This window comes from Phalaenopsis equestris, unplaced genomic scaffold, assembly GCF_001263595.1.
Source record: "Phalaenopsis equestris unplaced genomic scaffold, ASM126359v1 Scaffold000105, whole genome shotgun sequence".
Taxonomy (NCBI): domain Eukaryota; kingdom Viridiplantae; phylum Streptophyta; class Magnoliopsida; order Asparagales; family Orchidaceae; genus Phalaenopsis; species Phalaenopsis equestris.
This window is the reverse complement of record NW_018164547.1, coordinates 61,953-89,356: the sequence shown is the minus strand read 5'-3', so window position 1 is coordinate 89,356 and position 27,404 is coordinate 61,953. Positions and strand designations below refer to the sequence as shown.

The following is a 27,404-nucleotide window of genomic DNA, read 5'->3' as shown; positions in this document are numbered from 1 at the left end:
ATATATATTGTGTGAATACGTATGTAAATGGAAATAAATATTCTTATAACTTTTAAATTTATATTATTAATAGTTATTTTGCTTTTCTAATGATGATTATCTGCACGCTACTTTGAATTGGTGATTTGTTTGCATGCGCATTAGTTTATAATTCTTTATTAGAATTTAGGGCCTCAACCACAGTGAATTTTTTAGCACACATCAATATATATATATATATATATATATAATTTATTTATTTATATAAGAGAGAGAAGCGTGAATTGAAATAAATATGACTTCAGTGGTTCAGTGGGTTTGATCACGAACGGCCGGACAACTGGTAATGGATTCTGTCCTCTATTTTTTTTAGATGAAAAAATATTGCATGAGGACATTGCACTTATAATTACGTGTGAAGTCCAATAAAATCATATCATATAGAATTGATAGAAAAAAAATCAGCCCGGTAACACAGGAAAATATTCTCCACCCTGTTATTCCGTGTTATTCAGGTGTTATTGTATGTTATTTACGTGTTATTGTATTCTAGGAATATTCCCGGTGTTATAATAATACAATAACACATCAATAACACTCGAATAACACACAACAATACTTGAATAACACACAATATTTTCACTGGACTCTGCACCTAACTTTACTTGTGAAGTCCTGATGCAATATTTTCTCCTTATGGATTCGTTCAGTTTTGGTTCGTCCATATGTAATCATCAAACAATTGCTTTGAAAATACAATCAAAGTGATATCATTTATTATTATTATTATTATATATATAATTAGAAAATTTGCATATAGCCCACTTTGATTTCCACTTACCCCGCACAGCACACTAACAAGAAGTAATCATTTTATTTCTATTTTTCCTTTTTTTCAGTTCTTCCTCTAACTGAAAAAGAAGTATCTAAATTTGATTTGAGATTTCCAAATCCAAAAATTAATGCTTAGATTAAGCTCATAAATTATTCAGTAGGGTCAATAGTTTAAATATGTTTAATTATTTGAGTCGGATTTAGATTAACTCGCTAACTCAAATTTGATCAGGATAGACATTACATAATGTTAAATGAGTCAGGTCATGTTCAAGTGAGCTCATATAATTTTGGGTCAAATTAGTATCTATGAGAGATCTTTAAAATATGTATAGTGCCCATAAAGATGAAATAATTGATATTTTTAGTGCATATAATTTTTTGCACCACCAAAGTAGACATCTCATCACTTTGAATGGTGTAAGAGAGCACACTTAGCACAAGAAAATGTTGTAAAATAATGATGCACTTTGCTTGGTTATTCAATATATGCATGTCAACTCATAAATGATATATTTTAGAATTTTCTTATAGCAAAAAAAGTTGAGTTATTTACACCTTTTTAAGATATGATGCTAAAAAAATCATAATTCTTCAAAATTCAGAACTATTATATCTCTTATTTTCAGACTTCATGGCTATCAATCTTAAACTATGTATTGTGCTATTTTTTTTGCATCAAGGTTCTCAAAATTCTTTGAGCTGAAGCAAGTAGGATTGACAATAATGTTTTAAAATACAATATGAACATAAATGAAAAATGCACTAGAGAAGATAATATGGTTTATGTTATTTGAATTAAATTAAAACTCCATCCATGAGAGACTAAAGAGAATCAAATCTTCTAAAAATATAGAAATTACAGTTTTGAAATAAGAAAAAAAATGATTCGCTCAGTTATTTCTAGTATATTGTGCTTAAGAAAAGAATTAGCCAAATAATTATTGGTCTAGAATGATTATCATTCGACAAAATAAAATACCTCCAACTGAATTTGTCTATAATCTTAGTTGACGTGCTTGTTGGTCTTGAAATATTATAACACCAAAAAACTGTAAGTAGATTGAATCTGACTAGAATCCAATCAAGGGATTTTTACTCCAAAAATCTTTGATTAAGAGAGTATATCTTACTTGTTCAAACACACATGAAACTCTCAAGTCAAAAGGTATGCCATAGAAACATCAAAGCTTACAAACAAAGCTAAAAAATTTACTCATATAGCTAATAATAATATAACTATTCAAAAAGGATGATATACAAAATGATAAGGTGGCATCTAATTCTTATAAGAATATTATGGGTATCTCTTTCTAAATTTATTGTTTCAATAAATATCTATTCTCTTCATTAATATTTTATTATTGCAAACATTGAATTCTATGACTTCTATCCAATCTAGGAAATCTACCTAAAGCACCAATGGGCTTAGCATTATGCATCAAAATGCTTATGAAAAATGTCCATAACAAATCAATTGCACACAATGCTGAATTTATTGGTACTAATTGCAATAAAAACTTTACACCACTAAAGTATTTTTCTCCTCATATCAAATTTAGTTATGATACAACTTCATACTTAAATAGTGCAGTGAAAATATGATCTACATAATCATCTTAAATATTTTTTTCATCTTTTATATGAATATGTTATAAAACTTCACAATAATAAGAAGTCTTTTTTTTTATTTTATTAATTAAGATAAGATGCTCTAATAGAAACACAAACCATCCTTCCATGAATTCTTCTATAAAACATTTGTGGATTACCAAAAAATTTGAGTTCTCCACAACTTGAAATCATTACATCTTAATCATAAGCTTCAAAGCCATTGATTGTAGAACAACACCAGGCATCAAAAGAATTTGAGCAAAAACATCACAAAACTCTTGGACAGTACGTCATAAATAAAATATAAATGAATAAGAGAAAGTATGTGTATGTAATAAAAATGTGATGATCTAATCAATCATAGAGATTCTTCATCATTTTTCTTATCACTCTAAATTGTTATTATAAATTGTTAATTGGAAGGATAACGGGAGGATAATACTTAATTTCTTATTTAGCTTATACTGAAGGAGTTCAAACACAATAATTTAAAGTATAATTAAGGATTTAAAGCATTAAGAATTGGCTCTTGATAAATCTTTTTTTCTTTTATGCAAGGAGTTTTTTTATCGGAATTGAAATTCATGATAAGTAGTTTTGTAGGAGTTCTATAAAAAATTCTTAATATTCTCAATTAACAAGACAATATATTGCGTTGTGTTACACTATATACAAAAAGAGAAATCATATCTTAATGGAGTCAATTAGTATAATTCATCCCTTAGTGTTTTTAGCTTTGCAATGATTAAGGAGCTTCTACAATGATAAAAAGTTCAATACACATGGGATGCACAAGACAACCTTGTAATTAATAATCAATAACTCTTCATACTACTTAAAATTAACACTTAATGTATGGTCTAATCTCTAGTTAATGCAATGCCAGCGAACCTATGAGGCCTACAAGCTTAGAGAAACTTTACACAAATCATAATACTAGACGAAATCATAAATAATAGTTCCTCTCATTACGCTTGTAATTGGAACACCAAAGTTAGTATATGTTATTTTATGGCTAATTAATTAGTAGCTAAGCCAAAACTACTTTATTATATGTATTTTTGTAGATTATTACCAATTCCTAATACTTTCATGTAAATTTCAAAATAAATAGCACGCCTTTCGAGATAAAAGATAAGAAAATAATGCCTCAGTTAAGAAGTTCTAAAACTTCTTATAGCTAAATTGAAAGTTAAAAGTTGTTTATTTATTTTTTGATTGGAATGAGTCTACTACTTCAAAACCCTTGTATATCATATTTAATTAAAAAAAATCACAATCTTTATTAGTTAAGAAAAACTACTAACCAAAAAAATTCTTAATTCATAAAAGTATTTGATATGCCATCAACAAATTTTCATCATCCGACACAAATCTCAAGAAAAAACATAAATTTTGAGATAAGTTTTTGAGTAAGAAATGTTCAAAATTCGATTGAAAATCATTAAGTACTCTAATTTTAGCAAACTTTAGTCAAACTGATCGGCTCAATGAGACGAGCCCAATGATACAAAAATTAGTTCAATCTAAGCGATATCAAGCCCAGATCAAGCCGTTAAAGCACTTTTGAAAGCTTTCAGTACATAATTGGAACAGTAAACAAATTCGAAATCGTTAAAGCAAATAGTCAAACTAAGTATTTTAATGAATCTAACATTCGCAAGATCACTCAATTCTGACATCATTAAGACACACAAATTTTCACTGGACGTTGTCTTGTTTTGAAAATCTCTCCGGCATGGTTCACATAAAGATCAATATTCAGATGTAATTGAAACCGGTTGAGCATAGTGCTAAAGGTTTATAAGAAAAAGAACTCTATATTGGTTCAAATTCCCCCCTTATTTGTAGATTAGCCTCAAATTTATGAATAAAACTCTATGTCCCTCTTCAGTGGTGACTTAGACTTGAGGTTGAAGAGGACTGAAGTTTGGAAAAGATGCTGGAGTTCAATATTTTTTGTATTGAAGATTCGACGAATACCTCCCACTTTTGCACCCATCAATCAAAGTCAACCACCACTTCTTGGCCACCATCAACCATGGTCCGCTACCCTCTACTCGTTGTGGACAAAGTCAAGACTTGTGTACCTAAGTGAGAGGTAACAACTGATGGCACTATAGAGTCACAAAGCATCTTACATAACAGTGCATCATCTCGAACGACTTGCCAACCTCGAATATGGTGCGCCGAATCTTCAACAACTACTCCCCGCCGCGGTCAATCCATACCATGGGGCAACGAGCTCTTCTGTTCACAACCATTTTAACTCGAGAAACTATGTAGTCCTTTCCCTCCGATGGGACATGAGCCTGTACGTGTAATCTCCAACTCATAGTGAATTATTTCAACTGGACAAAACTCCATGGTTCTTCCAATTTATGGGGTTTCCACATAAATACAAATGATGTTTTTATTTGTCACTTTTACAAGCGCATGTTAAATCATCGTGCAACTCTAAGACGATAATTCATTATTCTTCAGATGCAAATTTTCTAGCACACATCAAGTATAAATATCACATGAATTGAAAATTATAGTTTAACCCCCAATTCTTGCACCATGGCTCAATTTTGAAAGACATATAGGGGGAAGACACTTTTTGGACAATAGGATATATTTGTAATATTCTTTCACCCCCCTTAACTTTTCCCACAACACCAAGTGGGCAGGACGGATGAACCCAAAGCATATTTTTACTATATATTAGAGTCACAAATTAATGACATATTCACACATAATAATTATAAATATTTCTGATTAACCAAATTAATTGAGGTGTCCCATTGAACAAAAAAATCTACAACTAAACTATTTTAAAAAAAAAAATCAGAGGAAAACTGGGCTTGCGTATATATACAAATGGTGAACAAGACCGAACAAGTAGGGGACTAGCGACCAAATATAAAAGAAAGAAAAGAAAAAAAAAATGGCCTCCCCTCACCTGTTCACCTCCTCTCCTTTTCCCCCACAATTAATTTGATTCTCCCAATGGTCTTCTTCTTCATTGGATTGTACAGATTCCCATCTCAAAAACTCATCTAAATCTGTAATTTTTCCCCCTTTCTCCATTCCTTGTTCTTCTTCTTCTCCTTCCTCTTTTTTCTCCTATTTTCACTCCTCTTCTCGTCCTTTCCTCTTTTTTCTCTGGATAGAGAAGACCCATGGCTTGTGCTTGGTCGTTGGGATTTGATTACATGAAACTCTTTTTTACAGCAATAGAGGATAAGAGCTCTTAATTTCTCAGTGATTTTTTTTGTCTAAAAGGGCTCTGAAAATATTTTCTAAAAATATATACATATTGCTGCTTTGAATTTTCTCGGAATTTTGATTTAAAAAAAGAAAAAAAAACTGCTCTTTCATCTGTGTAGTTTTTTAATTTCTACCGGAATTAATTTGTGGGAGGAAGAGACAAGAGGCATGGGGAAACATGGACCTTGCCGTCATTGCGGAGTTACAAGTGAGCTCCTGTTCATGTCTCTATTGCCTTTTTCTTTTTTCCATTTTTTTTCTCCTTTGGTTTCCCAGTCCACAGATCTTTGTTTTTGTTATTGTTATTATATATATCTGGGGATTCAAGCACCAATTTTATCGCTTTTGGAATTGTTTATTGACCTTTTGTTCTTCTTCTTCTTCTTCATTTGTTTTTCTTTGATTCTTTGCATGTTTCCGAATTAGGGAAAGCGAATTGGAACATGTTTAGGGATTGAAAAAGGGCGCATCGGTTTTTTCTTAAACTGTTGGCTCTTTGTTTTCTTGCTTCCTTTTGTTTTTTAGTGCTAATATATATGTATACATATTTTATGGTGGATTGCTAATTATATTGAAGAGAAGAGTACAAAGTAGCTTAAATTTTTTGAAGTATAGGATTTATAACTCTAGTCTTTAATCTGCTAAATCCTTAGATGATATTTTGCATTAAACTGTTATTTCCTTTTTCTTTCAGTAAAAAATATTGGCGAGGTCTGTAGTTGATGTTGAATAACTCAGTGAGTTGTTTGAATTATTACCTGACAGAAAATTGAGAAGTTCTAGTGAGCAACTGCAGGGTTTTGTTGAATTGAAATAATGCTTAGACTGCACAAATTTCTTTGCATCTCTAGTTCCTTTTAGTTAAATTTTGGCCTGGCCTGTGTTGAGGACCATGTTTTAATTGTTGCTACAGATATCAGCTGCTTTCGAGGTTCTATCCGAGTACCAAATTTTATGCTTCTATTGTGTATTAATTCTGGTCAATCATACCCTTCACTATGATTATATTTTTATCTTATCATGTAGCAACCAGAGGCACTTAGGCACTCAGTACTGCTACTTTTTGGCACTGAAAGATCTAATTTATCATCATTGTATTCTCTAATGAATTAATCAGCTGTTACATTGTGCAATTACCCATTTTAATTGATAAAGTACAATTTGAGGCTCTAAAATTTTGTCCTGGATTTGTTGTTGTAATTTTGAATTGCTTCCCTACGCAAAAATTATCAATATTTATTCTCCTACTTTTAGAATTTGATGCCTGAGTGTGAGTCATCTTTTTATCTTTTGGACATGGCCTAACCCTTAAAATGTTTCTAATTCATAGAAGTGATGATTGAACAAAAGTATAAGAAGGCCTTCTTGTCTTGTGCATATGTTGTGTGAAAAATAATATAGCACCCTGCAAATATGACATTGCGGGTTTTGTTTGTTATCCGAACAAGCAATTCCATTATTGATTGCCTTATATTTTGTATGAGTTAAGTGCCAAATAGTCCCCTGACTGTTTACATGGGGCCATTTTAGTCCTAGAGTCTGTAAATGTATCAAATTATTTTCCAGACTCTTTAAATTGAGGCTGAAATAGTCCTCGGTGAAGATTATTTCAACCTATATTAAAAGAGTAGGACTAAATTGACACCTTATTGACTCTGGGACTAAATACCCCCTACAAAGAGTGAGGGGAATATTTTGATAAATTTCTCTTTTTTGTATTAAAATGTTGCACTTTTATATCGTTTGAAATGCATAATAAGATCACACTCCTTGCGTAATATGATATGCAATAGACTTGCTAGCAATTTGATAGAATAATATTATTTATGCCTTTTCAGATATTATGACATCTTCATGCATTCCATAATGTTGGCATGTGTATATCTTACCTTTTTAGATTGGATAGAAGAATTTAGCATTGAGATACGCCTCTGAGTGCATCTATGATCTTTTTTTCTTATGCTGTTGGTCTTGCTATGGCCATTTTTCGAAGCGCCACATTTATTTTTAGTTTTTAAATGTGATTGGTGCAACAGGCACTCCTCTTTGGCGAAATGGACCGCCAGAAAAGCCGGTTTTATGTAATGCATGCGGCTCACGATGGAGAACTAAGGGTTCTTTGGCAAACTACACTCCTTTGCATGCTCGTGAACCGATTGAATGGGAAGAACCCAAGGTTACTAAAATGAAAAGTATTTCTTTTAAAACCACAGAACAGAAACTGCAAAAAAGAAAGCATGTGAAGGGTATAGTGGAAAATTTACGTGAAATACCTTTTTCAGAATCAGACCAAAATTACATTAGAAATTTCGAAGGGGACGCTAGCAATCGATCTAGTTCTGGATCTGCAATCTCATACTCAGAAAGCTGTGCAAATTTTGGTGCCGTTGATGCAAGCGATTGCACAGGTTTACCCTTGTTCTGGTCTATGAATGGCCGATGAAGTCTTTATGAACATCCTATTATATTTCTTGTTTCATTTTTTTTTCTTATTTTTTGGACTGTATACTGTTTAAATTTCTAATAAGGTAGTTTAACTAGCCTTATGGATAAAACATGCATCATTTTGCTTGAACTTATATAATCCTATTTACCGATTTATTGTGCAAATTAGAAAATAATAATTATGAGAATGAGGAAGAAGAAACTATGGAATATATGATAAGATCTTGAGGATTCCTTTTTTTTTTTCATTCTTCATCTTAATTCTTCTCCTATCTTACATGTATTTTTATGTAGAGGAACTACGGAAGACTTGTTTAGGCTGGATTGCCTAAATTCATTATCAATGATTTGTTTCATATCAGTCTTACAATTAAATTCTGGCACGGACTATTGTTGACTTAGTGGTTATGACTTGAAGGTGCTAACTTTTGATAGAAAAATGCATTTTTTTGATGTTTGGCGAAGAACTTGGAAGAGATTGGAAGGGGCTTGATAGAAGTTTAATTTTGTTTTTATTTGGATTTCATGGACGAGTATTTTTAGCAAGTTACTAGACATGACCGGTGTTTTAACTTGAACATGGGACATGTTGGCATATCCACCAGCTAGCGAAGTGATTGTATTCTTGTAAATTTATGGCTTGTTTGATAGAAATTTTGTTTTTTATTTTTATTTTTAATTTAAAAATATGCTTTTTCTAGTGTATTTTTTGCATGTTTTTATTTTTATTTTTAAAACATATTAGCTTGTTTTCAAGAACATTCAAAACATCAAAAAGTGGTTTTATGTTTTTTTAAAATGACTAAAATTATTATATCATTCCAAACATTTTTTATTTTAAATCAAAACATAAACAAAATAAAATAAAAATAAAAAACATAAACAAAATTCGAAAGTGATCCCAAATGGCCCCTTAATGATTTATTGTATCAGCTAGAGGAACCATATTTGATTTGCTTGTTTATATTTGTTTCTAATTCATTATTATTCTTTCCAATGCATTATGTTTGGTGCAGCTGCTGTGAAGCCAGGGAATGGCATATGCTTGACACTAGTTATTTCTTTTCTTTCCTTCTTTCCTTTGCAAGTTTGTTAGATAGCTCAAATATCACAAAATCAAAATTAACTTTTTATTGTTACCTAAATTCTTATTTTTTTCTTTCATAATTCCTTCTTGATTATCAATTCTTTGGTTGAGTTACAAAATTTCAACATTTTAGGTGGTCTTTGAATTTTATTGCTTTCTTACAGGTCAACCTATTTGAGAGCTAGTGTACCAAAATAGAGTTTTTAAACTCTTCAAGTATCTATTCAAATTAGAAAAGAGATGATTCTTCATTTTATATGCAAATAGTTGACATGACGGTACATCTGAAACATTTGAAATTTGATTAAAAGCATTAGATCATTTAAGAGTTCTTTTAAAAGATTATGCTTTTTCCATTCTACCTTCATCAGTTAGCTTTGTAAATATAAAATTAGCTCTTAATTGTGAATATACTTCATCAAATAAGCTCATTTTTTTTTTGAGGCGAATTATTTTGTATACCTTGCTCATTCTTACATCTCTTGGATCTATCTTCATTTTAATTAAATATTCTTACTCATACAACAACGATAAGAAAGCCTTAATCCCACTACGTGGGGTCGGCTACATGAATCCTTTTTCTCCACTGCGTCCTATTTAGTGCCATATTTTTATTTAGTTCTGATAAATTAAGATCATTTTTTATACAATAAGCTCAAGTCTTTCTAGGTCTACCTCTGCCTTTCTTAATATAAGTTGAATCTAAAACATCTACTCTCCTAATCGGATCATCAAAAATTAAATATTATTATGCATGATGAAATATTAATATTTGCAGCTAATTCTCCTTGTAATTATGATATCTGTTGTTTCTTTTATTATTATGCTATTTAGTATTATAGATTTTTTTTTGGAAGATTTTCATATATGCCACTCAATCCTTATGTATTTACATATCTAACACCCAAACTTCAATTTTTACATACATGCTACCTTACCTACTCATGAAAAGATGTATTTTACTTTTTTTTTTATGTGGTAATGGTGGTATTTTTGATGTGATATGAAAAATTTGGGTGGTATAAAAATGAAAAGCAAAGTTTAGGTGTTAGATATGTGAATGCATAAGAAGAATTGAGTGGTATGAATGTAAATGCTTTTTTTTTATTGTGCAAAAATTATACCAAAATGCCTTCTATGGTTTTTTCATGCCTTGAGCATCATGAATAGGAATGATTTCCCCAATATATTAATCTTTTTCAGGTTCTGCACAGTCCAATGCCTGGGATTCACTAGTGCCAGTTCCATCAAAAAGGAGAACTGTTATCAACTTAAAACCTTCTGTTGAGAAGCTCACTAAGGACCTCTATTCTATCTGGCATGAACAACAGTCATCTAACCTATCCGGATCCTCAGAAGAAGAATTACTTTTTGAAGGTGAAACTCCGATGGGCTCAGTGGAGATAGGACATGGAGGTGTTCTTCTTAGGTATCCGAGTTCAAAACCTGTCGAGGAGGAATCTGAGGCAAGCTCGCTTCCTGTTGATAAAAAGTTAATTGGTGTGCCCAATTCTAGATCTTCGCCCAGTTTTTTAGATAATGAAAGCAAAAGAATTAGTTTGCCCAATCCTAGCATAGAGAAATTTAAGAAGTCTACAGTACATACGGCACAAGAGCATGCTCAAAGGTTTGCTTTTGTTGATATATTCTGTCCTTGCTTCATGTTGAATTAGTTTGATACTTAATTTTTTTTAGTAAAGTGTTAAAATGGTCATTTAACTATTCACATGGGGGCATTTTAGTCCCAGAGTTTATAAAAATGTCAAATTAATCTCCACTCTTTAATATTGAGGGCTATTTTAGTTCCCATTAAAAATGTTTGGGGATTAAATTAACAATTTATAGACTTTGGGATTAAAATGAACTTCTAAAAAGAGTTGGAGACCATTTTAACACTTTTCTCCTTATTTTTATAAATTATTAAGAGTTTTTAACCCGAATTTTGTTGGGCTTTGTTTGAAAAATTTACGGTGCAACGTCTGCTGTGCAACCTAAATTATGGGAAATTTTTTTGGGAATTTGGGATGGAATTGGAGCTCACCTTTGACGCGCAGTCACTCACACATTCTGTCCATTGTTTTCCTATCCATGTTTTTCTACATAAATATGAGTATCTCTTGATATGCGTTTGTGGTTTGTCTCTTCCTTATTATTCTTTCAAAAAAATAATTTCATAGATATTATTTATAATTCAGTTATTGGTGAAAATAATATCTGCTCCGGTATCCCATCATAGCTGAAGGATATTCATTGTTAAGTCAAATCCATATTTGCAGAGACAAGTTTTCACTGGAGAACCTTGACATACTGCGGAATAGAGATTCAGCTCTTATATTTACTGATCTTAAAGTAAGCTTAAAATTATGTGGTGCTTGATTAACTCTACAGCAAGGTTGTTTTAGTTTATCCTTGCTTATAATCTCTGTGATATCTCACATTTTACATCTATCATAATAGGACATTATTAATCATGAGGTTTTCATGGAACATATGACAAAGGAGGAACAACAACAACTGATGAAATATCTTCCTTCTATTGATACTGCGAAAGCTACTGAGAGGTTTGTCTTCCTTAAACCCTTTGAGGTTGTTAATCAATAATTCTTAGAAGAAAGATTTACATACATACCATTTAATTCCTATGTTGTTACATATTTAACTCCTAAACTTCACTTTTTACATGTATGCCACCTTATTTATGCATAAAAATGTGTATTTCACTCTTTAAATGTTTAAATAATGATATATTAATAATATGTTTGTTTTGATATGAAGGATTTGGGTGCTATTAATGTAAAAAACAAAGTTTAGGTGTTAGATATGTAAATATATGGGAATTGGGTTATATGTATCTAAGTGCCCCTTCTCAGAAACTCCACTAATAATTACTTTTGACATTTGCAGCCTCAGATGCTTGTTTTCTAGTCCCAAGTTCTTGGAAAACTTTTCTTATTTTCAGCAACTTCTCCAAGACGGAATTTTCGATCTCTCCTCTTCACAAATAAATGTCGAAGAATGCAGGAGTTTGAAGAGGCTGGTTTTATGTAATTTTACTAAATCTAGCTGGGTGCAGCGCTATGAAGAGTTGAAGGTATCAAATAGTTACTAGAAAAAAAAACCTTTTGATCTTTTATGTCCTTAAAGGAAAAGCGCCTCATTAAGCACTTCAAATTGTTTTGCATTAGGATATTAAGCAGAAGCACGCCAGGGGAGTAAAAAAAGGAGTTGGGACAAACTTTCTTCGACAGTCCTATATAATACCCGTAAAGAGGTCTCAAGAAATCCAAAACCAGCAATTGCAAGGTTGTTTATCTGAACAACTCTCAGATTTTGCAAAATTTTCTGCAACCCGTTTATGATATTAGATTTAATGTTTTTCCAGGAAAATTACCGTAAAGATCATCTCTGAGAATTGCTGTTATATTAGATAGGACAAAATCTTATCAAAAAATCTTAAGGCACATTTTTTTGCAAGTCTGGTTACATCCCTTTATTGGACGTGGATAGGATGTCTAGGTAGTGATTAATATCATTGAAATGGATAATGCATAACAGGAAATCCATGGCATTTGATGATTATGAAGAGTTTTGTATTTTCATTCTCATTTTCTTGCAAGGATTCGAAGTTTGGACATCTAGTTTAGAGATGGAACTCATTAATCTTTGAAAAACAATGCCTAGAAATTTTTGTTTAAAATTGCATAACCATGAATTTTTGCTTTGAAACTACATCTCATGTGATCTATGTGTTGCATACGCCTCAATTCTATGCTGAGATGGAATGCTAAATCTTGGGCTTCGATTAATTAGAAATCAAAACCATAATGCAGAATAGGATCACGCCAATTCGAGAAATCTGGAATAAAAGAAATTCAAACAGAAGCACAACAAAAGAATTATAGAAAAGCACACCAAGATTTATGCGGAAAAGCTCTAGAATGGGAAAAATCATAGTCACACTACCAAAAATATTCACCATGAAGAACCAAAATTGTATAGAGAAATACTCAGATCAACTCTCTACGAGCACATAACTCATAGATCTTTGCTCTAAACCTTTTTATCGATCTCACAAGCGATTACTCTCACTTCGAGATCACCCTCTCGACAATTCACTTTCACGAGATAACCAGTCAAGAAATATCACACGTGAGAGTATTTCTTTCGTCACTTGAATCAAAGACTTAAGAACTGAATTAGAAGCAAGAATTTCCCAGGCATGTCCGCGCCACTCACGAGCAAGGGAGTGTCGCATTCTCTTGAACTCGATGTAAGGCGCCCTGAAAATTGTGCCGGGACGCCACAAACCCAAGCGCCCCACGTTCCGTATGGGCATGGGGGCACTGCACCCTGTGTCTCCACCAATGGGGGCGCCCTCCAGGCGCGGGTGTGCCACACCAAAATACCTGCTTTTGGATGCATCCAGTTACTGTCAATCCTGCTCCATACACAACAAATTCTCACTTGGAGATTGATTTGCACCTCCATCTGTACTGTTTTCATAATCCTGTACAGTGGTGTGCCTCAACTCCGATCTTAATCTTCCTAGACTCCAATTGAAGCCAAACATAGCTCCAATTTTTGATAGTTATTATCTTAGTCAGCATATTTGCAGGATTATGAGTTGTGTATTTTTTCCAAGAACAATTGCTCATCTTTTAGTAGAGCATATAAAGTGGCCTTTTAGCTTAATGTGTTTTATCCTGACATGAAAAACATCGTTCTTGCCAAGACGAATTGCACTCATATTGTCCCTATTAAGCTTTCTAATCCATTGTTTCTTAACCAATTCTGGCATTATGCCATGTAGCCAAATCATCTTCTTGCTAGCCTCAGTGATAGTAATGTATTCGGTTTTCGTAGTTGAATGTGCAGCAGTCTTCCACAGTCTGAAAACCCAACTCACCGCTTCGTTCTCCAAAGTGAAGATATACTCTGTTGTACTACTACTATACAAATCTCTTCCATATCTAAATCTATAAATGCTTGTAGACTAATCTTTGCACTTCAATAATAAAATGCTCTGTTGATTATTTCCCTCAAATACCTCAAAATCCACTTCATTGCCTCTTAATGATGCCTGTCTTGATGTATCTATTGACTACTCTCATGGCATCTCCAATATCTAGTCTTGTACAAATCATAGCATACAACAGATTCCTGACTATTGAATCATACGGAGTTCTCCCAATTTATACTTATTTTGCTTCAAACTTAGACGATAGTTCCTTAGATAGTTTGAAGTGATCACTTAAGGAGTTGCAAACTAGCTTTGTCTTGAACTTTAGTAGGATTTTTTCAATATACTCCGCCCGAAACAACTTCAATGCACCATTTCTATCCCTGTTGTTTCTCATCACGAGGATCGTTTTAGTTGGACCTGAATCGTTCATCTCAAACTCACTTGATAATTGCTTCTTTATGTCATTGATTTTTTCCATATCTGCCCATGAAATTAACATTTCATTCATATCCAAAAGAAGCAAGATTTAAAAATTATCAAAGTTTTTGATGAAACAACAATGGTTTGCCTGACACTTTATGTATCCACTGTTTGACATAAGCCAATCAAACATTCTGTAACACTGTTTCGAGGCATGCTTCAAGCCATAGGGACTCTTTTTCAACTTGCAGGCCAAACCTTCTTTTTTTGAAACCTCACAACCGTGCAGTTGCACTATGTATAATTCCTCATTCAGATTTCTATGTAAGAAAATTGTTTTTACATGCATCTGCTCCAGTTGTAGATCTTTCTCTATTACCAAGCTCAACAAAACTCTCATGGTTGTCATCTTCACCACAAGAGAAAAAATCTTTGTGTAGTCCGCTCATTTCTTTTGCTGAAACTCTTTTACAACAAGTCTTATCTTGTAGCGCTTGTTACCATCTGATTCTTCTTTCAGCCTGTAGACTCACTTGCTGTGTAGTTTTTTTTTTTTATCATATGGTAATATCACCAAATCAAGGTTCATATTAACTCCAAAAACTATATTTGATCATTCACGACAAGCTTCTACTTTCTTGAATCTTCAATTTGAGTGAAATCCTCAATGCACTATAGTTCATCACTATCAATTTTCAATAAATACTATAAAGAAAAAAAATATTCATGTGATTGAGGAACTTTTTGTGCTCCATCTAGTTAAACATTTTTTCTTTATTTAGCCCCCTAATCACTAGTGTCTTTTATCTCAACATATTCAGACTCTTTAGAAGTAACTTATTGAAAATTACTAGTTATGCTTCTGTCTTTCTACATCTCCCTGTCATTGAATATAACATCCTTGCCCTTGATGAATTTTGGATTCTGATAAGTCCAAAATTTATATCCAAACTAATCTGAGTCATATCCAATGAAAGTGCTCTTAACAAATTTCGAATCAAGCTTACTCCTGATTTGTGCATTAATGTAAACATATGCAGAATACCTAAATACTTTTTGATAAGATATATTTATCACATTGTCACTCCAGGCTTCTTCACGTAAGCCTTTGTTCAAATGTACTGATGGACCTTGATTAATCAGATAAACAACAAAATTCAGTGCTTTAGCCCATAACTGTTTTGGTAAGTCTGCGTGCAGCTTCATGTTTCTGACACACTCCATGATTTTTCTATTCATGTTTTCAACTATATTCTATTATTTTTATTTTTATTTTATTTTTATTTTTTATTTATCTTTGTTGTAACAATCATAGAAAATCATGTATGTGGAGTTCCTGAGACAGTGACTTCAACCCTATTGTCTGATCTGAGACACTGCAGTTTTAAACCTGTTCATTTTTACCATGACCTTTCACTTCTTAAACACTTCAAACATGTCAGGTTTTTTATTAAGAAATAAACCCTTTTCTTTCTAGTATGATTCCCAATAAATGTGACGAAGTAATAAGAACCTTTGATGAACTAAATTGGAGTAGGGCTCTATACATTAGAATGCATTAACTACGGCTTCTTTAACTTCACTATTGACCCACTTTTAGAGAAATAAATTTCTTTATGCTTGCTATATATACAATATTCACAGAAATCCAGATTTACTGATTTCTAACTCTAAAGCTTATTTTTAGAAATTGAAGACTCAATACCTTTCTTTCTCATATAGCCAAGCTGACGATACCATATACCTGCATCAACCTTTGTTCTATCCACATCAATGAATTTATCGTCTCATTGATCAGGTAAAGAGTGTCTTCAATATTCCCCAAGCTACCACTATTTCCCTTCGGTCACCTTCCATGTGTCACATGTGAAAATAATCACGTACCTTGATTTTGCTAGCTGGCTCACAAAAATGAGATTTTCTTCAGACTTGGAGTACGTCTAACTTCAATAAGCTTCTAGACTATTATATTTGACAATTTAATATCCACTTCACCCTTTCCCACAATATTACAGCCTTATTGTCTGCCAAATAGACATTCCCTAGATCATTTTGATTGTAATTTTGGAATACCTCTTTTTTATGTCATGCATGAAAAGAGACATCTGAATCTAATATCTAAGATTCAGTGTTGATTAGGGATAAAACTAGGGAGTCACCTTAGATTTTGATTGCGGAAAGCATTCGTGGAGGGGTTTCTTTCCCGTTCTTCACCAGCACCTTTCTTTGGAGCATTATAGTTATTCTTAAGATGTTTTTTCTTTCCTCAGCTCTAACATTTTTCTCTATCATTTCTTTCGCTTAATCTGGACTTTCCTCTTCTGGACTTGAATTTGTCTTTGTCTGTATTCCTGTCCAAATTCATTCGTATGTTTTCTGCATTCAATGTAGCACCTGAAGATTCATCATTCACTGCCTTTCTGTGAACTTTTTCATTTAGCACCAACCCCACAATGCCATCGAAGTTCAATTTCATATTCCCATCTCTAATAGATTCCAACTGTCTGACAATGAAGATAGAATTAATAATGCCCCGACTTTATTATCAAATTTGATCCCAAAAAGCACAACTGACTCGTTACGGTATTGAAATTGTTCAAGTGTTAACACAAAACTGTTTTCAGAAATCATGTTGAATAACCTCTTCATTAGAAAAATTTTATTTGTAATATGAGATTTTTCATACATTCTTATCAATGCAGCTACAAGATCCACCATGATTTTTTTATTCACTATATTAAATACAACATCATAAAAAATGAAAGACAGATCAAATGTTGGACTATTCGATCCAACACCTCCCATCCCTCCATGCATAGACTCCAGCTTTTAGGTGACTCCTTGTAGTGACAACTGCAGTTTTTTCTGATACAATAAATCCTCTACTTGCATCATCCAGAGCACAAATTCAACCCATTGAAATTTTCTATTTTATACCTTGTTTTGTTGGTTTTTGCTCCCACTTGAATCAAAGAAACTTAGCTTTGATACCGCTTGCTGGAATGGAAAGATAAATCTTGGGCTTCGAACAATTAGAAATTAAAACCACAATGCGGAATAGGACCATATCAATTTGAGAAATTCAAAATAAAAAAAATTCGAACAGAAGCACAACAAAACAATATCAAAAACACACATCAAGATTTATGTTGAATAACTTGAGAATGGAAAAAAGCTATGGAGCCACACTATCAAAAATTCACTATGAAAAACTAAAATTATGCAGAGATACACACTCATATTAATTTTTTATAAGCACAGAGCTTGCAGATCTTCGCTCCAAACTTTTCTCTTGAATCGGCTGATGCCACTGGTAACCGCTCCCCCTGCTGTCCCTGGTTCTGCTGTAGCTGGCCTGCTGGACCTACTACCCCACCACCTGCTCCCCCGGTTGCCCTTGGTTGGCTGCATCATCTATGGCTGCTCTATCTGCCTTCTGCACTTTCTACCATCGCAGTCACAACTGCTTGCTCCTCTTGTTGCACCCAACACCTCACTGTACTGCACTGCTGCTGCCCTCGCGGACTGCTTCTTTTATTGCTCCTGACGCTGCCACCTAGTGCACCTGCACCTACACCTACCATCGCCATTGCCTGCTCTTCCTGCTGCCCCCACACTGCGGTTGCTGCCTGCTATTTCCATTATAGTTGTCATCGCTCCAACACCTCCTTAAGTAGTCTTTTACAAAGTTCATAAAGTTCAGAAGTCTTCTACAAATCTAAATTCTGTATTTTTATTTTATTCAAAAATTTGTTTGTGTTTCAATTTGGTTGAATTATGAGACAATTTTAATTTTAGGGTTTTAAATTTTGTGAGAAATGATTAGAACATGGAGGATTTCACATTGGGCAATCAAAAAGATCTGACGTTAAGGCAGTGTTCAAGTCTACATTTAGAGGCAACAATAAAACTTATGTTTATTTAAATGCAATTAATGTGTGAAGGTAGTTAAAGGTGTTACAAGAATGAATAAACACTTCTCCTACTAGCATAAAAATATTGCAGTGTGTTTAAGTGCTTGAAGTAGCCAAAGATTAGATACAATCTAACATGAAGAGGTCGAAGATGTCAAAACATTGTGCACAACAACTGTTTGATGATATTGCTGACGTCTGCTATTACTATGGGTGAGTGCTGTGTCAATGTCTATTAGAGGTACAAAAGGTCCCTTAAATTAATATATGATAAATGTGGATGATAATTTGAGTCATGTAAGAGATTAGGAGGACTTGGAATCAGATTGGAATAAGAATCATGTGTGATGGATGGTTAAACATAAAAAAACAGTAGCTTGATTAAGATTCTAATACATAATTCATGTAACACTATTTTTAAAAATTTGTAGAAGCATCTGATCAGTGAATGATGCATAGTACATTTATGAAGTGTTTGATGAAGGGATAGAAGAGATTGAAGTTGTATTTGATAGCCCAATTTGTGAGAGATAATACACGTGTTTATAGGACAATTGTAAATAAATTAACATAGAAAAAAAAGTATCTTTACTTGACAACTTGTGCTGCACATTGCATAGACTTGATATTAGAGACAATTGTGAATTACCCCAGCATAAAAATACCCTGATGAAAGTTAAGAAGATTAATAAATTCTTTTACAATCATCCTTGAGTATTTTCTTTGATGAGAAAATTTTCTTAAAAATAACTCATTCATCTGCTGCAACTAGTCTTTTTGACTCTACGGAGTATTTTGGAAGCTAGACAATTATTGGAGGCAATGCTTACTTTATTACTAACAGAAAAAAGTCGGAAAAAATTATTTAAAATGAAAGATTTGGCTTTACTGTCTCATATGTAGTAACAGCCATTAGGCCTAATTTACAGATGGTTGAGGATGGTTGAGGTTGAAGAATGACGAGTATTAAGGATGGAGGATGCAGAGAAAAATCATCTATGAGTTTTATTTATAACACAATAGATGAGGCCAAAGAATTAACAGTTCATAACCTAGGAGAAGATGCCAAGTATTGAGAGATTTGGGATATCATCAATAATAATGGGAGCTTCAACTCCACTGTCATTTGCATGTTGGATATTTCCTCAAGTCTCAATTTCATTTTGCAGTTAACAAGTTCGCCAATCCTGAGATCGGGGCAGGACTATATTATTGTATGGGAATATTGATTGTTAACCTAAATGGCAGGGTAATTGTTGTTATACAACTTGTTCTATTTAGAAAGAATATGAATTTTTTTTTGGGGCTACAACAAGCAAAATATATTGTTGTAAAATGTTGTCGAAGTACATTTTATAATATATAATATGTTTATTGAAATAAAGATCAAGTATCGAAACATTAATTTTTTAATTTCTAATTACTCAAATTTTTTTCAAATATAGTTGAATGGTAGATCTTGTTTAGTAATGAAACTCCAGAGCTACAACATTTTGCTATTAAAATTGTAGGATTTACATGCTCATCCCTAGATATGAGCGCAATTGGAGCACCTATAATCAAGTTCACATAATAAATAGGAACTTTTTGACAAATGACGAATTCCTGTGTCTATCACGTACAACGAGAGATTGAATGATAAAAGTTAAAAAAAAGTGGTTTGAAGAATGACGAGAATCCTCTACGATGAAGTTGTCCTCATATAACGAGTGCTTTGTAACTGAGGATGATGTCGTCACTCAGATCACACATATGAGTTGCAGTAAGAAAATTTGAACGTTGTTGTTTTATTTTTTTGTAGAGATATGAATAATGATAACATATCCAACACTAAATAACATGAGATAAAAATAAAAAATATTTATAAAAATTTAAGTATCCGACTATATCTTTAGTATTAATTTTTATTTATTTATTTATTTAATATCTTTTATTATTGAATATGAAAAAAAGATGGTTGAGGTTGAAGAAGAATAAGAAGAAGAAGAAGGAGAATGAGAGAACTAAACATATTTACAGAAGAGATGACATAAAGCTAAACATCATGATGGTGATTCCAATGAAGACTCCCTAAGTGATGGGTGTTGAGAGCTTTCGCTTATTTTTATCTTTTTTTCTTAAGATTTATGAATGTTATTATATTAGAAAATAAAAGTGAGAAATATACTATGCTAAACTTATCTCATGTCTTATTTTGATATTTTGGGCAATTTTTATTTTATTTTATGTTAGTTTGATTATCTGACGTCTACATTATATTTTTTGCTTTGTGCAAATTGCTACTATTGCAAATAAACACAATTTGTCAATTTTTTCATGTTAGGTTGTTAATATGTTTTTCTTTCATATATTTATAAGTAATGATATTAGTATATATTTTCTTATCCTTTTATTTTGACTACACAATTTTCTAATTGTGAGACTTATGCCCTAGACTACATTGAGGCTTACGCCTCGTCTCATGAACGAAAAACGTCTTAATACCCAATTACATAATTTTAAACATTGGCCATGGTGTAGTTACAATGAAGAATATTAGTTAACGGGAACAAGAATTTGTTGGAAAAATCTTAATTGATTCCGTTTAGTTACTATTTCAGTACCATTTTATCAGGAAAATTAAAACCTCATAGCACCAGCATCTTGATAGCGATGCTATGTTTAGATTGTTCAAGATCTAATCCAGGTTTTGATTAATGCTCTGTTTCTCATTTCTTTTTCTCATCCATGCATCTTACTTGCATCAAGCTCTTAGTTCATTATATCTTTTCAACTTCTATCAATATGATATATTTTTTCATTAAAAGAAAATTTTTATATACACTTCAGAGTCCAAGGGCTCTATGAGGAGCCCCAAAAGAGCGTGCAGATCCAGCAACACCAAATTTTCCTTAACAAAATCATCAGTACTGAATCCTAATGAGGCAGGATCAACAGAAATAGTTGATACTGAAGACTTCCTGGACAATGAAGGGTCTTGCTTCAGTCCAAGAAGTCTCTTCGCTTCACCACCTGATCGGAGCTCGATGCTGCAATTCACTGATGATGGCTCTGATCAAAACTTGCTCCTCGATGTGCGATGCAGCACTTCTTTTCCCGATGCAGAGCTCCTTTACCACCACCCATGGAAGCAGAAAACAAAATCAAACAGCTCTCTAGTTGAGAACAGTGCTGTGGCTGACGAAGAGAGCCTTTCCAACTTCCCAGCTTCTGGCTTCCATGGCTAGCACCTGAATCCATGTAAAGGAGCATAATCAACATAGATAGATCATTTTCTTCCTTTCTCTTGAAATTCTTACAGTTAAGTGGGTACATGCTACAACCAGTGGAATTCTTCCTATTTTTGCTTTGGCATAAGGGTGCTTTTTTTACTCTCTTCTCTTATCATCTGCTTAACATGAGAGCTTGCAGTTTTCCTTAGAATTGGCATGGCTTGGATGTAAAAACCTGTTTTCTTGTATATGGAAGGATATAGCTGTAATATATGGCTCAGGGAGCAAAAGAAACCCCTTTTTTATGGAATTGGTGGCTCCAACAACAATGGTGGAGCATTTCCTCTGAGGTTTTTGTTTGAGGTGAAGAATGATTAGCTTGGCTGGTTATTTCTGCTGCTTTCTATCTTAGATCTGTTCCATATTTGCTACCTTAGTTAACTTGTTGAGTTTCCTCGAGATTATTTCTTTTTTTCATTGCTTTTTCCTTCTCTAGTCTACATATTTTATTCTGACTTCATAATTTCAATATCTTTCTTCTTCTATGGAATTTAAATCTTGTAAAATTTTACTTATAGAAAGTATATACAACAACATACCTTCATCCCACTAATTCCTTTTTCTCCATTGTGTCCTATTGAGTGTCATATTTTCAATTAATTCTAATAAATTAAGATCATTTTTTATACAATATACCCAAGTTTTTCTAGGTCTACCTCTGCCTTACTTAACATAAGTCGAATATAAAACATCTATTCTCCTAATCAGATCATCAAATTGTCGATGTTTAATGTGACCAAACCATCTAAGACGACTATATTTGAAATAAATTCATTTCCAAGGATCTAATTACAAACGAATCCTTTATGTTCTGATACTAGGCACTTGGACCTTTCAACTTTATTCTGTATTTGCATTTATTACCTTTTAGATATTGTTTGTTGAGCTTTTATTTGTTCAAGCTTATGCTCAGTTGTTTGCTTTTGATCAAATTACTTATCTTGTTGATTTTATCTGCTTTTCTAAGGTCTGTTTTTCTTCCCCCCATAGTAGCTATGAATATACAATAGCATTTTTCTCATAGTACTTGGGTTTACAACTAGTTATGGTTAGCAGTGAGATGAAGGCCTGAAGGAGTCAAATTGAGCAGTGTTACCTTAAATTTATGGGGGCATTTACATATAGACCATACAATTCTTATTTTTTTGCATATCTAGCCCAAATTTTCATATTTGCATGCATATCACTCGAATCTTTAATATTACAAAAAAGGCTCATTTTTACTAATATTTTCGAAGTGAAACGCACATTTTAGTGCATAAGTTTAAATCTTCCTAGATTTATTCATTTTCTTATAAATATATGAAAGAAAATTGATAGTTAAATTTAAAAAAAAAAGCATTTATATACATACAACTCAATTCCTATGTATTTACATATCTAACACTAAACTTTAATTATTATATTTATGCAGCCCAACTCTTTCATATACAATCAAAATTATCACTGTTTTGATTTTTAAAATGTAAGGTGACAAGTAAACACTAATGTTTAGTTGTGAGATATGTAAATGCAAATGAATTGACTGGTGTGCATGTTAATCTTTGCTTGGATGTCGGTTTGGAGTTGGGCACTGAGGTGGGACAAACTCAAATCAGCCACAAATGGTTGGAAAAAATCATAGCTCAAACCTATCTCAAGCCAATATATAAGAATAAAAAAGAAGTGTAATCAAAAAAGAAAAACACACGAGAGAAACTAAAAGTAGACAACAAAGATGTTGATCCAAATATTAAAAAGCAACAACCACAAATCAGAGTAAAATTACAAATGAACAATAGAAAACAACAATTACAACAAAACAAAAAAGCACTACGAAATAAAAGAACAAATCACATGAAAGTAATGACTAGATAGAAGCCAACAACAAAATAAAAATTACACCGATTCAACCAGCCAGAAAGAGGACTCTCTACAAACCTAAAATAGAGAGAACAACAACAGCCAGTTAAAGACCAAAAGCAAACAGTCAAATTAGAAAAAAGAAACCAACAAATACAAAATAACCGCCAATTAAAACCCACTAATAACCTATATTGAATTATTAAAATTCCATCAAATATTAAAAATATACGTAACACATACACAATTTGGTTGAATTTTAATAAAGAATATAGATCAATATAGCAATATCCGATTCCAACAAATATAAATAAAACTAAGAATTATAGAAAAATCAAAAGGACCAGAGCAACCTAAAGCAAACATAGAGTCCAAAAGCCTATTAATCAAAATCAAATCCATAAAAATTATTAATATAATTTGGCATTTTACACTTAAATTTTAAATTTCTACTTTTAAAGAAAATCATTCAATGAATATTTTGAATAATCAAATCTAAGAAAAAGTTTTATTGCTAAATATTCTAGAATTTAATTCCATCCAAATGTAATAAACATTGATATGCAAAGATAAGATATAAAATCTTCTCTGAATCTTACACTGAATATTTTTTAGAGTGATAAAGAACTTGAAAAAAAATAGAATGGGCGATAAAGAAATTCTCATTATCAACACAATTTTTAATAATATAATGAAAAAATTGACATTCGAAAAAGGGATGACAATAATTTTCTCTTTCAATAGAACAAAGAGCACAAATATTATTAATATTCATCCCTCTATAAGTAATAATATCACAAGTTTTTAAACCTTTATGAATAATCTTCTGAGTAATAAAAGCTTATTTGATAGCTTAACTTTTAAACCAAATAAACTTATACCAATCCACTTTACGAAAAAATCATATAATTAGTAATAAATAAATTTATGATGATAAACTTTAACATTATTCCAAAGACAAGGATAGCCATCCAACATATATATATTACCAATATCCTTAATTAAAGCTTCAAGAGTATTTAAAAAATATTCCATATTCCAACATTTATTTCTAAGGACCTCACAAATTTTCGCATTATTAGGAAGCTTAAACAAATCATATATAATATCTTCAAAATTTTCCTTTAAGATAAATCTCCAAATCATAGATCATAAAAGAATAGAAGTTTACAATTTGGAATAACTTTAAAAGTTAAAGAAGACCTTATTCTTTTAGCCACCTATTGTAAATATTTCCAAAAAGGAGAGACTTTAGAATGAGAATGATTCCAAATTGAAACATAATAATTAAAACACCAATTAGAAAAAAAGAGAATTTGAATTGTAAAATTTTCTAATGATTTTGGACTTACACATAGAATTTATGTTATCTAAAGATGGCACTCCAAGCCCTCCACAATGTTTAGGCATAGTAATATTATCCCAAGCTATGAGATGAAGTTTTTTACCAGCTTCATTATTATGAAGAAAATTAGATATCATAGAGAAAATTTTCTTTTTCAAGCCTTTAGGTAAAACTGTCGAACAAAACCAGAAATATAAATAACTCCATATCATAAATTTTATTAATCGGTGCTTACAACCAAAAGAAAAAACTTTTTTGCTTCCAACATGTCAACCAACCATGTATTTTATCAATGAGCCCATGACAGTCAGTAATGATGAGCTTTGAAGGTTTAATATTAATACCCAAATATTTTCAAGGAAAAAGCTTAATATGAAAACCACATAAGAAATATTATTTTGAGTAGCAATATCAACAGATATAGAGAAACCAATATCAAATTTCGAAGTATTAATATAAAGATTGATAGCTTTACTAAAATTTTCAAACGTCTTGGTTATGAACCGAATGGAAAGATTGTCAGCTTTAACAAATAAGAAAAATGTCATCAACATAAATTAAATAATATAACTTAAAAACATCTTTAGTCATCTTATTATCCAATGTAATAGAGAGAGAATCCATAATAATAACAAAAAGCGAAGGAGAAAGAAGTCATCGCTGTCTTAAACCAGACGAGGTAGGAAAATGTTCTTTTAACTCACTATTTATTATGACAGAAAAATTAAATTCAACCATACAACCATATATCTGATTAATAAAAGGAGGAAGAAAAACAATGATTTTTATTCTTTTAAATAGAAAATTTCTATTAATTTTATCATAAGCTTTAACAATATCCACTTTAGCACAAAATTATTTATAAGAATTAAAAGAGTTAAAGTCACATATCAACATATTTACTAAAATAATATTATTAGCAATATTTTTCACCATTAGCATAAGCAACTTGAGCCCGTGAATAATCCCAAGAAGATTATCTTCTAATCTACTAGCTAAAATTAAAACAATAACTTTATAAATGATATTACATAAAGATAAATGTATATAATATGAAAAAAAGATTTTAACATATGTTCTTTTAGAAATAATAACCAAAGCAATATGTTTAATCTTATGAAGCAATCTGGAATTAAGAAAAAAAGTACTTAACAACCTTGATATCAGCTCCTGTTCGGCTCGTTTATATTTCGATCTCAAAAAATGTGTTCATGTTCGGCTCGTTTGCTTAACGAGCTGAATACGAGCTGATCACGAACAAAAAGTCATTTTGACAGCTCTAATCACGTAACTATAAGATGTTAGGGGTTGGGGCAAAACTTAAAAATTATATTTTATATTAAAACATCATTTGAATAATTTTTATTCTATTTTCTTAATCAATATTTTAATTGATTATAAATCTTTGTAGCCTTGTAGTTAATTAGATTTTTTTTAAATACTACTATATATATATATATATATATATATATGATGAGTAGTATTTCGAGCCAAAACGAGGCGAACACGAACAAACACATCTTAGTTTGTGTTCGGCTCGTTAATGTATCGAACGAAATTAATAAGCCGAACACGAGCTGTTCGCGAACAACGAGCCGTTTTGACAGCCCTAGATATAATCTTCTCCGATTGTTTGCCATGACACTTTAAAAATAGAAGAGAAATCATTTTTAATATCTTCATTAGAAAAGATTTGATTCAAAAATTCAAAATCATTTTCAGAAACTTAATTATTAATAGGAAAAATATCTTCATTTAAAGTCAAACTCTAAAAAATTCTCATTAAATAAACTAGAATAAAATGATATAGCTTCTAAAGCAATTTCATCTTGATTATTAAAATTCAACCAGATCTGAAATATGTTATATTGTCTTGATATAACATATTTAATGTTATATTGTCTTAAAATAATTTCAATAATTTAATGCCTATTTTAATAAGATTATTTTGAGTCAAAAATTTCTATTTTATTTATTAAAAATGTATGTATGATGTATAAATTCCACCATTTCGCATGTGATCTGTGATATTCTCCTACCACTATTAATCAACTACAAAATCCAACCAAGGCTTGGTTTGGTTTCGTTGTTATTATTGAAAGCAATTTTAGAACTTAAAAATTAATTTTTAAATACGGAAATTAAGTGATAAATCTTCCAAATAATATTATAATTTTAATGTTTAATGAAATAATTTATAATATTAAATGGGTCCGACTTGACAAAATGTTAACGAGTCGGTTCATGGATGGAAACATATAAATGATTCTTTTAAATAAGTAAAAACAAGAGATTTACATACATACCACTCATTCCAATGTATTTACATATGTAGACCTAAAATTTTACACACACACAAGTATATATATACATATACATACACATATATATTCATACATACATATATATATACATACATACATATATATATACATAC

The 27,404-nt window shown here is 31.6% G+C and overlaps 1 protein-coding gene across 2 annotated transcripts; it reads left to right on the top strand.

Annotated features, from left to right (window-relative positions):
- Positions 1 to 5,302: 5,302 nt before the first annotated feature.
- LOC110020617 (GATA transcription factor 26-like) lies at positions 5,303 to 22,066 on the top strand. 2 transcript variants are annotated; one of them, XM_020718775.1, is made up of 8 exons: positions 5,303 to 5,887; positions 7,716 to 8,087; positions 10,415 to 10,838; positions 11,488 to 11,560; positions 11,669 to 11,772; positions 12,116 to 12,302; positions 12,397 to 12,514; positions 21,338 to 22,066. In XM_020718775.1, exons 1-8 carry the CDS (start codon positions 5,848 to 5,850, stop codon positions 21,733 to 21,735), a joined length of 1,716 nt encoding a protein of 571 aa, XP_020574434.1. In that variant the 5' UTR covers positions 5,303 to 5,847; the 3' UTR covers positions 21,736 to 22,066. The 2 variants fall into 2 exon arrangements, with proteins under 2 accessions (XP_020574434.1, XP_020574435.1); XM_020718776.1 differs by lacking the exon at positions 5,303 to 5,887 and having other exon boundaries at positions 7,751 to 7,855; positions 7,962 to 8,087.
- The last annotated feature ends 5,338 nt before the right edge of the window (positions 22,067 to 27,404 follow it).

Excerpts from the sequence above, each read along its gene's own strand:
- LOC110020617 (XM_020718775.1), top strand. The coding sequence starts at position 5,848 with ATGGGGAAACATGGACCTTGCCGTCATTGCGGAGTTACAA. Across the intron at positions 10,839-11,487 it reads GCACAAGAGCATGCTCAAAG|AGACAAGTTTTCACTGGAGA; the intron begins GTTTGCTTTTGT and ends CCATATTTGCAG. Across the intron at positions 11,561-11,668 it reads TTATATTTACTGATCTTAAA|GACATTATTAATCATGAGGT; the intron begins GTAAGCTTAAAA and ends CTATCATAATAG.